General features: G+C 47.8%; 1 protein-coding gene across 3 annotated transcripts in view; it reads left to right on the top strand.

The window, feature by feature from the left end:
* The window catches only part of CLMN (calmin), a 121,546-nt gene extending 112,299 nt beyond the window's left edge, over positions 1-9,247 (top strand). The window contains exons 13-15 of one of the 3 annotated variants that reach the window (XM_059914936.1): positions 171-267; positions 1,768-1,935; positions 6,367-9,247. In XM_059914936.1, coding sequence (XP_059770919.1) covers positions 171-267; positions 1,768-1,932 — 262 coding nt within the window. In that variant the 3' untranslated portion in view covers positions 1,933-1,935; positions 6,367-9,247. Of the gene's footprint in view, positions 1-170; positions 268-1,763 lie in introns of all 3 variants that reach the window. The other 2 variants (XM_059914935.1, XM_059914937.1) reach the window with 2 other exon arrangements.
* Positions 9,248-13,955: the final 4,708 nt, after the last annotated feature.

Here is a 13,955-nt window from a genome sequence, read left to right as displayed (position 1 = left end):
GGTTTAAAGACAGGTCTGGGTCATGAGCCTGTAGCTGTATTTAGATGACACAGTGGTATAAGCTGGCCCTCTGAGGCAGAGCCAGGCGGAAGAGGTAGGGACGGGATACTGTGTGTGTTCTAAACGCTGTAGCCCCTGACAACTGTGTTCATTCTGTGTCGCCACTGCAGGTACAATACTCAGAAGCTCACTGAGCTGATTTTACAGTTTTATGGCATCAGAACAGACATGAAGAGGGAATGCAAACATGCCAGGATGTCTATGAAAGTATTTCTTACTGTTGGAGAACTAAATGACCTAGACTAAAAGTGTCGAATTGCTGTAACACCGCCCATTTAGAGCATAGGCAGGCAGAGAAATCTAAAACTCTGACAACTCTGAGATGCCCCTATCTCTGTTAAAGTTATTGAATTACTTAATTTAATTGATTTCTTTTTAGTATTTGCCACGGGTTGAATTAGCTTGGAAGGACTTAGATTATTGGAATGGAAAGACCTTGTCTGAAAATTGCCCAACACCCAGGAGTGTAATCTTTACAGGTCCACCTGTCTGGCTACTAAAAAAAGAGGCAAGATTTGTTTCCCTCCCCTGCCATAAAATGGAAATATTAATTCACCTTTTCCACCAGCCTTGACATCCTCATAGGAAAATAGTACTTTTAGCTTTTATGAGATAGAGTCTTTGAAAATTGAACCCGCAAGGTTGAGAAGTGCAGTCGTGTTTTCCATGCTTTTGAGCATTTATTACCCTTGCGATAAAAATATACAGTTTAAAATTTCTCTAAAAACAGTTTTAAGAAGGAGAAAGAAATTCTGTCCGTTGTCTGTTATCTGCGTGGGAATCGCTCAGTTTCCAGACCAGGGCAAAGGTTTAATCCCCTCTTGGCCTGGCCTTTCATTGTATCAGGAGATGGTCTAGGGAGAAGGAGGTAGTTTTCGCTTCTCATAATCTCCATCACCCTGATGACCCTGAGAAGCCCCAAATGACCCTGAGAAGCTTACACTCTAGGTTCTACAAATGCAGCTGCAAGCAGAGGCCCCCACGCCCAACTGCAATCAGATTATGGCTTCTGACCCTTTCCTGTCTCCACCACACAATCCCCTTCTGGGCTTTCTCCACCAGGCAAAACTAAAATGTCACTTCAGCACTACCTTCTGTTAAAATAAGAGAAGAAAGATACATCTGACCAAAAGCTGGTAACCTGGTAATTATTTGCAAGGTTAGATTCCAAAAACAAAAACAAAACCTTGGTGGTACAGAGGTGTGTCTTTTTGTTGCTGATGGCTGTTTTTAAATGATCTGTCATCAGGGAACCTCCATTTCTTTCTTTAGATTCCTTAGGAAGTCCCCTCTATTCCTAGGGAAGGACAAAGAGCCATCAGCTTCTAACTCTGCGTTAAGGGCACTGTGATGTAAGGGAAAGCATCCTGGACTGGGTGTAGACCTGGCCCAGGTCCCAGCTGTATCACAAAGTCACTGTTTGGCCTTGAGCAAGCCCCCCTCCCACCCCCTCTCCATGAGGCTCAGTTTGCCCATCTGCAGAATGGGGCCAACAGCTCCTCCCTCTTGGCGCTGTGAAGATGAACTGAGTGGGTTTGAAAGCTCAAAGCACCCCGGGACCCAGCCCTCCGCCTGGGTCTGCACCTCACTGGGAAGCCCTCAGCTCTCCAGTTGGGCAGTGAGGCTGGAGTACAGGGAGGGAGGGGGCTCCACTGGGCTGGGGACCCACTTGTGACTGCCTTGGTGTGTCTCCCCTCCTGCAGGAAGGCCAACAACTCAGGCGAAGCCAAGCTGCAAGAGATCCACAGCCCACAGAGCGACTCCCTGATGCAGTTCGTCCAGCAGCCAGACGTGATGTACTTTATCCTCTTCCTCTGGCTCCTGGTTTATTGCCTGCTGCTCTTCCCCCAGCTGGACATCAACAGACTCTGATGCGTGCGTCTGCATAATAAAAAGACAGGATCCTGGCCAGGGGTGGGCGGTCTCCTTACTTCCTTTTATTGCCTGTTCTGGGTGGGGCACTTCTGCAGATGGTGGAGGACCTCCGAGGAAACTTAGACTCCCTCTCTCCACTTTTCTTTTTCACGTTTCCTTTTTCTCCTGTAAGTCCTAAGCACGCTTTTCTCTTTGGCTATGGACTCAACGCTCAGGTGTGTGGCCAGATCCTTGGGTGGGGTTTGTTTGAGTGCCTTGCTCTGTCAGGTATTAAGCTTTGTTATTAATACTCATAACTGGGTCTTAGCTCGCCCCACGTGCTGGTTTTTAAGGTCCCAGATGGACTTGAGTTTCTCGCCTCCCGATGAGAAATAGGATGGATGCCTCAGGGAGACCCCCACTGGGAAGAAAACTGCCCTACTTTCCTCCGAGAGGGGAGTCTGAGTGAAGGTGCTGGGGGTCCACGCACCTGTTGTGGTCTGATGATTGGTCGTTTTCTTTGGGGGGATATCAGAGCAGCACAGAGCTGCCGGGTCCAGCAAAGGGCGTCCATGAACGGCAAAATTCGAGGAAAGTGAAGGCTAGGTCGTGAGCTGCAGTGCACACTTGTTCACCCTCGTTTTCTTTTTTGTGGGGGGCATGCATTTCAATTTTGCTTTTGCATTGATTGAACTGAGGTAAAGCTGTGATTTTCAAACCTTTCCCATCTATGGAATCCTCCTTTCAAGTGGATTTTCAGGGGCCAGTCTAGTTGATACATGAAAAGCAGAGCTTTGGCTGACACAGGGCAAGGCCTGGGATCCCTCTCGCTTTGCCCGGGCAGCTCCTGGCTTCCACTCGTGCCTCCTGAGGCATCTGTGCTGGTACCCAAGGCCCTGCAGGGCACTGTCAAAAAAAAAGCCCCCGAAAGCCCCGAGGAGAAATGCAGAAGTGGCCTGGCTGAGAATGAGCTCTGACTGATGTTAGAGCAGGAAGTGGTCCAGCACGTTCCTGCTCCGAGAGAGCTTTTGTGCACACCTGCCTCACAATGCGAGTCTCAGCACGGGCATCTTTTGTGGTCAGTTATGATGGGTTTCTTGAAAAGGAACAGGGTTTCTGGAAAGCACCCCGAGAAGCAACCAGAACAGGCAGGTGGTGCGAGGACAGAGGTATCCACCTCCCCTTCCATCTTCCTTCTGCCCTGGGCTCCCTCCGCTCCCTGCTTCCTGCCAAGGTGCAGGCCATGCGTCCCTGTGTATTACTTGCTCCTCCCATTATCCTCCCCCTCAGAAAGCGTGTATATGGTGAGACTTATAAAACCACAGCCTATTAGGTCAGGAGGGGCATTCAGACGGCATCTGCTCTGCTGAACCCAGAGAGGCAGAGCTGGTTGACCAAGATCACACAGCCAACCAGGAGCGGACTTGCAAGTGTACCCAGGCCACCTGATGCCCCATCCAGAGCTGTCCCCTCTTTTAGGGAACTTCCATTGGACCCATGAATGTCCTGAAAAAAAAATAATAAAATGAATAGATAAGAATGTCCTCATTTAAACAAAACCAGAATTTTTAGGTCAACCACCGACCTTTGTTTTTTCTCGTGATTTTCCCATGAGGAAGTTTTGTTCACTTTCAGGCTCATTGCCTGTTCCTTCTGGAATACCCTCGACAGCTCTAACAGCTTGTCAGCTGACACACCAGTTTTGTTGTTACTCCAGGAATCACGCTTCTCTCTCAGCAAGGCAGGGATTTGCTTATTTCAAATGGGGGGGGTCTCAAGTTTACAGAATTCCAGCATGGCCAAAAGAATTGACGTAGCGCATCTGAGTCGATGACAGCCAAAGCCTGGCCTCTAACCCACTCTGGCTATAGGCTGCTTTCTCTCCACGAGCGAATCTAAGCCTTCCCAGCTGAAAGCTGTTGGGAGTTTGGAGCGATTCCATCTCGAAGGCCGAGTGTCCCATGGAAAATGAGCTAATTAGTGACCTCCCTGGCATCGCTGAAAGCTGAAAGGTACAGATAATAAAGACTATGTGTGTGATATTTTATAACCCTGGACACCGTGCGGTCCTCACCTAAATTAGATGCTTGAAAAGCCAGGGAAGAGCTGACCCGAACGTTAATCATTTCATTTTACGGGTCTAGACCTTGTTCAGAAAAGTCTCTGCAGGTTTCTTCTCTCACCCATTACAAAGTGTAATGTTGTTTAAAACCATCTACTGGCAAGAAGCCTGAAAGTCATTTGGTTCAGGGTGGCAGCAAACTGATTTTTTTTTAAAAGAAAAAAAAAAATCTCACTTGATTACAGGCGTGTGTGAAAGAAGTCAGATATAGAAGGTGGGTAAGAAGTCTGCAGGACAAACCACTCCATGGTTTGTATTTAAGAATTTATTTTTAATTCTTATCCAAGTAATACATGTTCATAGTTTAAAAAGAAACAAATACTATAAGACTTTTAATGAAAACTAGTAATCCCCTATGGGTTGCTCTCTAGAAGTAACACTTTCACCTCTTTTAGCTGTTTCTTCTAATATTTACCTTCGCATTTCTACATAACATGCTTATACTTCTTTTATTTTAAAAATTAATCTAGAAACATCTACTGGCTTGCTACCGTGGTAGAGAAGGAGCTTGCTCTTACCCATACCGTGCTTTGTTTTTCCAGTATAGTTAGATATGTTATTTGGTACATCTCTCTTCATTGTGGGCATATGAGGACTGTTTACTTGTGAGCCAAGTAGTGTACTATAGTTACACGTCCTTTCTCGTCAAATTTTTTCTCCCTCCTTGATGATGATGATTGATGATGATGATGATGATTTTGGTGTGGCACATCTTAGAAAAGAACATGGGAAGTAAATATTATTGTAAATAGTTTGAGATTTTGCATAACTTAAAATATCCTTATTCTGCCCTTACCCAGGTGTAGCTGGATATAGAATTGTGGGTGGAAAATAATACCCTCCCACCACCCCCCAGCGTGGATGTTGAGATTCCTGATGCCGTTCTGATTCCCAGGCCTTTAGCTGTGACTTGGGTTTCTCCACCCTCCCAGGAAACATTTAAGATCCCTTCATTCTTAGTGTTCTGAACTGTCCTGATGGTGTTGTACCCTTGATGGTGTACCTCGTGCTGGGTTCTCATGAGAAACTTCTTAAATTTTCTTGTAATTGTTCACATTCTTTCTTTCTGTACCACCTGTTGTTCCAATGTTGGACTTCCCAGGCTAGACTTCTAATATTTTTTTATCTTTTCTATTTCTCATCTCTTAAATTTTTTTTTTTGATCTGCTTTCAGGGGTAGTTATTTAGCTTTATCTTCTCAATATACCTGATGAATGTTTTATTAATTTTTAATTTCCAAAACATTTTATAGTGTTCTGTTCTTGTTTCATGGGTGCAGAACTTATTTCTCTGTGGATGTTCATGATAGTGGGGTTTGGGAGAAGTTCTTTTCTGCTCTCTGTTTTGCCTTTATTTCCTCTAAGTTCCCTTTCTCTTAGTCGCACTCTCTGTCTTTCACATTACAAGTTTTCTTCAGATATCTAGTGATCCGGTGGATCAGTTTGTATGTAAGAATGATACATCAAAAAATGGATAGGAAGTTCTGTGTATCAACTGGTGGATTTTTCTGTAGGGTCACCAGGTGGGCACCTGCACTCTTCATGGGAGGACCACTCATATCAATATTTGCAGGTCTTTTCTCATTGTGTTTCCTTAGAGATATTTCCACTTCTCTCCTGCCTGAGATAAAGGGACATACGCAGAGCTGCTACTAGCCTATGCAGGGCCCTCATGCAGTTTCAAAAAGGGCATTCCCTCTGAGTGGATGGATGACTTAGAAATAGGTGCCCCTGTGTGCAGAAGCCACCCGTGGGCACTTGGCCAAACTGGCAGAAGGCATCTTTTGCCTCTTTCTCCAGGGAAAGGCTTGAGGAGCAGAGTAAGGGCTAGATTTTAACTCCCAATTGCCCCCTTAGCCAAGCACCTTTGTGCCGTGCACGGACTGGAGGGCCGTACCCAGAGATGCCGGCGCACACCTGAGTGCCGGCACATACCTGAGTGTCCGCATCCTGACTCTGAGCAGGCATCTCATCACGATCAGTGTGTAGACTCACTGAATCGCTCCCGCCTCGCCGTGCCTGGTGTCCCTGGGTTAGAGCTCCTCTGCTTCCCCCCGAGGAGTCGTCTGCTGACGCTGCTTGGTGCTGGTGCCTCTCCTCTGCCCGGGCAGTGCGTGGTGTGGGGATTCCTCGGCCCTGCTCCCGTCTCCCTCAGTTCTGCCCCTGCCACAAATGGGTTGGCATCTCTCGCCTACTGTCATCTCCTCTTCATCCCTTTGTCTTTACGATTCCATCACTTCCATTCCTTTGCTCTTATTTCCGTGGGGTTTCACCAGGGAAGACACCATCTTGCATCGCAGGTCCCACGTTCGCTCTCTCCCTGCTTGTTAGGTGGCTCGCTGCCCTGTGGACGCGCTTGTGAACGCGCCCTGAGTCCTGCTGAGCCATGGTCTGCGAGCGCCTTCATATGATGTTGGGCCGAGTGAGGAGAGGCGAGAGAGCACCTGGAGCTCCCTGGATGCCACGGTACAGATAGGATTCTCCTTCCTTCCCTCCTTTCCACCTCCTGCCCCGACACAACTACCTTAGGGCTCCCGCTCCCCGCCAGCTTCCTGGAGTCCTGCACTTTCTAGGGTTTCTTTGCCACCGTCACTTCGCTGGGGAACAGGCGGTCCGCACTGGTGTCAGCCCGCGAGCAAACCCGCTGCGCCCTTTGTGGATGGCTGTTTGGAACTCTGTGAGCAGTTCCTCCTGGTCAAGCCCGGCCTCTGTCGGGAGTTGGGGCTCCCACCAGGACTGGGGACCAGGGGGTACCCCACTCCGTGCCCCCTGGAAGCCACCCTGGGCACAGGCTGCTTCTCCCTTTCTGGGGTTCAGCGGAGTTTCCCCAGCTCTCTCTTCCCGTCCCCGTGCAGTGCTGGCCTGATCTTTGTGAGGGTCGAGCTCGTAGAAGGCGGACGATTTGGAGGCTGCCTGCCTGTGTAGTCGATCTTCATAAATTATAGGTTATTTGATAGCCTTAGGGATCACGTCAGGGTCTAGTGCCTCATTTAGGAAATGAGAAAACTGACGATCGGGAAGGAGAAATGACTAGTCGCACTGCTCGTTAGTGCCCTCGGGAGGGACGTCTGGATGCCAAGTTTCCTACAGAATTCCAGCCTCCAGCCCCTGCAGCTAAGCTGCACTTTCCTCGTCACCAAGGACTCAGAACATCGCAGAGCTGATCTCTGAAACACAAGCCAGAGTAAACCAGGAAAGGATGTATCTCTGAATATCAGAATTCACGATGGCTTCTTTGTTAAGAGTTGTTCTCTTTCCGTGGTCGTGTCACTGGAGAGCAGCCCTGTGACACACTCTTTCACGCAAGCTCGGTTTTCCTTAACCCTCCAGAAGGCCCACTGCAGTTTGGAGCCGTGGCCTCTCTTTCCTTTTGGCTTGGAGACCTTCCCAGCAATTTCTGTTCACGTCCTAAAGTCCCCGAGGTGGTCAATGTGGGAGTTTCAGATCCACGTGGCTCCTCAGAACCTTCCCAGTGATACTCTGGCCAGGAAACAAGAGCCCACGAAACCCTCCGGGTGCAGATGTGTTATTTCTCTTGCCCTGACATTGCATCATCTCTGCTGACACCGCCTTCGGGGCGAGACTTAGCGTCCTGGGGCTGCAGCTGCTGTCTAGAGTCCCCGCTGAGTATCAGGCTCTTCCTCCAGCCTGTCCAGCTGCTCTCAGGATGAAGGCCTTGACCTGGGCTGAGCCGCTGAAGGCTGAGAGCTGGCGTGAGTGATAATTCGCTTATTTGCTGGCAATAGCTGCGGACTCTGCCTTAACGGTTAGCCGGTGTCAGGGAGCCAAGAAATGAGACATGGGTTCTTTGCTGGATGTTGAGTCCCATAGATCTTTTCGGCTCTGCCTCTTGTCAGGCGCTTTGTGGAGGAACAATAGTCAGCGCAGGGAAGTGAGCCCAATACCCGTGAAGCGTGGATTCTGCATGCATTGCGCCCAGAATCTTCCATTCCCATCTCATGCACACCCCGTGGCTTCAGGCTCCAGGTGAGCCCTGGCCCTCCTTGCTCTGACGTGTGACAGCACCACAGTGACCTGCAAGCCTTCAAAGTCCTCCACCCCCGTGGGCGCGACCAGCTTGGGAAGGGGCAAAGGCCTGGAGGCTCTGAGCCCCTACTTCCCTAGGGTCAGCAGAGGTCATCAGAGTTCCGGGGCCCCTCTGACTCTTCTGGAATTGCCGGACCCCTCAGCGGCGGGAAGACCGACTTAGGTGCTTATAAATCGTTCTGAGAACCTTGATGAAAACCCAGCCCTGGGCTGTAGCACCAACAAGCCAGAAGAATATCCTCGTTTATGGGAAGAAGACAGCCAGTATTTTATGCTGTTTGACCACATGGTTTTAAACACACACACCACTCAGTAATCTACCGCCCTGATCCCACTGCTAACTTCAAAATCCCTGACACTTAGATGTCAAAGCCAACTTTCATCTAGCAGGAATCTCTTTAACTGAAACTCCACCCGCCCCTTCTTTTTTATCACTCCCTTCTCCCTTCTCCGGGAGGTTTTATGGAATAGGGGAAGAGGGCAGGTTCAGGAATCAGCCAGATCTAGGTTCAAGTCCCAGCTCTGTCTCCAGGTCTCTGGATGACTGGGCAAATTACCTCTCTGAGCATCTTCTGTACAGAATCGACACTCAGTACATATTTGCTGAGTGAATAATAGCTTCCTTGTGAGCTCGTTATAATGTCGTAAAATGCTCAGTAGCTCCGTGTCTGCATGTCCCTCCTCGCCAAGCTTTGACTAGACCTCCTTTCAGTTCGTTCAGTTTACCATCGCTTCTTCTAGCCTCTCTCCAATCCGCCTCCATCTTGCCAGCTGCTCTCTCAAAGCTAGCTCATGCCTTTTACGAGAGGAAGCCAAAGCCAGCGTGTACCCACGAACTCACTGGACCCTTAACAACAGTCACGGGAGGTGGTTCTTTCAGAGAGGAAGCTAAAACACAAGAAGGAAAGATAACAAGGTCATAGAGCTGGCAAGTGGCAGAACCATGATCATAGGACTCTTCCTTCCAAATGCTGATTTCCACCCTAGACTTTGCTGCTTAGAAAATAAGTCACGCCTTAACGCGATTCTGATTGTTGGTGACTTTGGCCTTGTTGGCACGTGTGGGTGGAAATCTCAGAGTTGGGCGGGTTTAGCAGTCGCATTGCAAACCCTCACCTGGCATTCTTCCCCTTCCCAAGTTTCTGCGTACTTTGACCCCCCAACCCATATCAACACTGCTTAAATATCTCCTTCATCCTCATTTGGTAAAAATGACTAATACTGTACATCAACTATACTTCAATTAAAAAATAAATTTAAAAAATTTAAAATGACTGAGGACACCCCAAGTTCAGGTTTTAACCTAAGGTTGCAAATTGACAACCAAAATGACTGCGTCTAAAGGGTCTTTAGCAGCATAACCTCAGTGTCTAACATCCAAGATTGAATGACTTTAATTAACTGCCCCCAGGTAGTCACTCTTCACTTCTTCTCACACACGCTTTTCAGAGTAGAAGTGAGGCTTCCTCCTTCAAAAAGAAAATCTCACTGTGCTGGGCAGAGCACAAGTGAAATAGGGACGAGACCATGGATTACTTGGAGGAAGTTAGAACTGGTTGGCCTGTGAGATAGGAATCATTATTTTTCCTTTGTTTTGAATTGAAAAGTTGTGATTTTTGCATTGTTGCAGAAAGGAATAGAAAAATGTCTCTTAATAGGTTTGTTTTCCATTTGCAAAAGTTCAGACTTCTTTTAGACCCACCGGAAGTCAGTAACAGCCTATTCTCTGTAAGACTTTGCTATGAGGACAACCACCACATGCCTGTATTCTTAAATGTCATGCAAGGATTGAAACACTGTTTAAAAGGAAACTCTGGGGACTTCCCCAGTGATTAAGACTCCACCTTCCAATGCAGGGGGTGCGGGTTCGATCCCTGGTCGGGGAACTAAGATCCCACATGCTGCCTAGTATGGCCAAAAATTAAAAAAAAAAAAAAAAGGAAACTCTGAATGTGTCTGTAACCTAGAGAGTTGACATTGTTCCGAAGTAGGATAGCACTGGCCTGGTCATCAGGACCCCAGGTCCTAGCTCCGGCCCACCTGCTGTGACACCTTGAATAATTCATTTACCTCTCTGGGTGGAAAGGTGGAAGACCTCCTTTTGAAAGTCTTTCCTAGGTTTAAAAATCCAAAGGTTAGCAAATTAGTTTTGTTTTCTTTTTAATCCCAGTAAGTGGCCTGTTTGCTTAGAATAAATGCACCTCTGCATTTGTAAGTGAATTCCAAAGCTTAGGGCATGGCTTCCGGCTTTAGTATCTGAGAAAGGTGCCTTTGGAAAGGGTTTGGTAAAATAAAAGGTAGTCTGTTGAAGGTGTGGGGTGAAAGTTTGGAGTAGAACGTGGGAGACCTGCTTCCTAGGACTCCCAGAACTAAACTGGTCTCCTTAAATTAAGTCAGCATCTGAGGCAATTTTCTTGGATTCCTTGAAATTCACAAGTTCAGCTGCAGGCATATATAGATGTGAACAGCTGGACCTTTCTATCCTTCCCATCTTTTTCCCTGTCCCCTCGTAGACTCGAAATAGATAGGCACAGAAATTCCACTCGAATCAGAGGCTGCTTGCATTCTAGCACTGGATCCCTGAAGCCAAAGACTGGCATGTTTGTATAGAATGTCCCTGGGGTGGGAGTGGGACTGGGGGAAGGGGTGCCATGAAGCAGAGACCCTGTCTCCTTGAAATTACACCCTAAGTTAGCTACCTGCATCACTTGCATTGGTGTTGGTAACATCAGCCAAAGACAAAGAGTAAAAGAGGAAGGATGGTTGTTCCCTACCGTACATGGTCAGGACCAATTATTAAACCTGGAAGCAGGAGTTTGTTCAAAGTGTATTGTATTGGATGATGATAGGTATTTATTTTTTCAAGGTCTGTAATACGTTTAACAGATTTAATGCTACAGTTTCTTGTAATGTCATGGCAGGACTTAATTGATAATGTTTGAATATTTTTACTGAGAGCTCTAAGAGAACTATTGAAAAAAAAGCAAAATGTTATTTTGTAGTACAAGAATTATTTTGTCTATTTAGTACATACATAGCTGTAGCTTTGTAAAAAAGGTATCTTTGTAAAAAAAAATTGTATGAACATGCACTCTTATTTATTGACTATTGTAAATGAAGATATAAATGACTATTTGCATAATTTATACCTGTGGGAAATTAACTGGAGTATTTGTTATTTGACTGTTTTCTATTAAGGACTATTAGGCTTGGTGCTATGATGAATGGTCTTGTAAAATTACATGTAACCTTAAGAAAAATTTTGAGTATAAATTTCATGAATTGACCAGCTCATCGATAATTCTTATTTCCACGTATGTTCGTGCCTTTGCCAACGAGAAATGATTCTATCTTTCCTTTGTCCCAACAAAGAGTACTATTGCCAGGTAAAAGTGACACCAATTGGCTGTAGAATTGTAGAGACTGTAGGGAATCTACCCTTTTTAACTATTAACTTGTCTTGAACCTTTGCAGGTGAACCTCCAAGAAGGAACAATAATGGTAGTGGTGGTGGCAGTTATTGTAGGAGTGATGGTGGCTCTATGGCTGTGGAGTTATGCTACCTGCTTGGGTTTGAATCCTGGGTCTGTCTCTTACCGACTGTGTGATTTGTAACAAGTTACTATAGTAGCCTGGGTCTTCCAGAAAACAGAGCCTGAGTCAAACCTTATGTGCTTATGCATCATTGCTGGGGGGATGGGGGCACGGGTGCAATCCCAGGGCAGCAAGAGTGAGGCAAGGAAGGAGGGAAAGCAAATCAAAAGTGGTGCAACAGGTATTTATCGTGTACCTACTAGGCATCAGGCACTGTTCTGGTCGCTGAGAATAGAGTAATAAACGAAACCAAAGTCCTTGTACTCGGAGAGCTTACATTCTAGTGGCGGAGAGAGACATAAACAAAATAGGTAACATATACAGTGTGTCAGATACCTATCAATAAGTGCTTGTAAGAATGATCAGGACAGGAGCACCAGTTTGGGGGTGGATGGGGAGGTGATATAGTGTTAATAATCAGGAGAGGCCTCTTTGAGAGGGAGACATTTGACTAAAGACAGCTGTCTAAGCAAAGGGAGAAGCAGGTGCAAAGGCACTGTGGTGGGATCATGGCTGGTGTTTTTAGGGGGCGCCAAAGAGCCTGGTGTGGCTAAAGTACAGTGAGTGAGAGGGGAGAGAAGTAGGTGAGGACTTTACTGGGGCAGGTCAGGTAGGGCTGTGTTGGATGTTATAAGGACCTTGGCCTTCACCCTGAGTGAGCTGGATCCCCTGGAGGGTTTTGAGCACATGTTGACTTACATTTTAGCAGGCTCACCCTGGCTGCCATGATGAGAGTAGACTGGGGAACAAAGGCAGGGCATGGAGGCCAGCTAGGAGGCCACTGCAACAATACAGGGGAGAGATGACGATGGTACAGACCAAGGTGGGAACCGTGGTGGTGATGAGCAGTGGTTAAATTTGGATATATCGATACTATGAGAGCAGACCCTCTGGATTTGCTAATGGATTGGGTGTAGGGTGTGACAGAAAGGGTCAAGGAAGGCTCCAAAGTTTGGCTTGAGCAGCAGGAAGGGTGGAGGTGCTCTGGGCTGAGACGGGGGAGACATGGGAGGAGAGGTTTCAAGTCTGAACTTGCCACGCTAAATTGAGGTGACTGGTAGATGTCTCCTTTCCCAAGTGTACACGGTCCTACAGTGTGGGGAATGCCCCAGGGGTGACTGGTCACCTGCCAACCCCGGGATGGCCCAGCCCCGATGGCCCCTAGCTGCTCTGCTGCTATGTCGCATTTGAGGCTTGGGGACTCCTGATGGGTTTTGGAAGCCCAGGTCCCCTGTGTACCAGGAGGCCATTCCCGAGGAGCCCCCAGACTGGGTGCTCTGTCACTGCCCCCAGCTCTGCACCCCACCCCAAGGCGGGCCTTCCCTCCTCTCCCCCTGCAGTCTTTAATCTTTCGAACGTAGATGCCAGAAGGCCCGTCATAAACCTCCCTTGACATGTGCAGAAGCTGGTCCGTGCTTGAATGGAGAAAGTGTAGGGTGAAAACACATCGAACCATCTGATCATATTAAAAAGGGTGCGGGAGGGTAACATGATAGGAAGAGAGACCCTGCACTTGGATCGCTGAAGCCTGTAACCAGCTGTGCATAATCATGTTTGAACTTGGGGGCTTGAGTCTTAATTTGGACAAGGTGGCGATACTACAGAAAGCTCAAAGGAAGATGGGGTGATATTTTTATTTCCATTAATTGTCTTAACACGTAGGATTAGTTTTAGCTGCCTCTGACAGAAAACCCACAAAAGCAGTGGCTTACACCCAATGGAAGTTCTACTCTTGTCTCTCTGAGAGAGAGGCCATCGACCCAGGTTGGCTGGACAGCTTCTCGTCCTTCCCGCGGCCCCCAGTGTTCTTCTAGCTGCATCCTCCCTAGAGCACCATCTTTGTCCTCGTGGTCCAAGATGGCGCCCGTCCATCCAGACCACACATCCGTGTCCTGTGCTGTGGAACGGAAGGAGAGGCGGAAGTGGGCCCCCCCGCCTGTAAGACTTCCCAGAAGAACCACACATCAGCTTTCATCCCATTGCCTGAGCTGAGTCCCTGGTCACAGGTGCCAGGGAGGCAGGACGTGGGTCCTTGGACCAAGCACTCCGCTCAGTGAATTGCTAAGAGGAAGAGGGCTGTAGGACAGCTAGCAGCTTTGGTGACACTTGGCTCAGTCCTGCCTGTCAAGTTGGGCCAGATGTGGGCAGTTTCTTCCTTACACAGTCTTGTGTGGAAGGCCTCCTTGGTCCACGGGGCTCGGCGTCGGTGATAAAGACAGGAATGAGATCAAGTCCGTCCTTGGAAAGAGCTGTCTGACGAGCCGGAGAGGAAAGTGATG

This window comes from Balaenoptera ricei, chromosome 2 (genome assembly GCF_028023285.1).
Source record: "Balaenoptera ricei isolate mBalRic1 chromosome 2, mBalRic1.hap2, whole genome shotgun sequence".
Taxonomy (NCBI): domain Eukaryota; kingdom Metazoa; phylum Chordata; class Mammalia; order Artiodactyla; family Balaenopteridae; genus Balaenoptera; species Balaenoptera ricei.
Note: the sequence above shows the minus strand (reverse complement) of the source record. Positions and strands in the feature narration are given on the sequence as shown.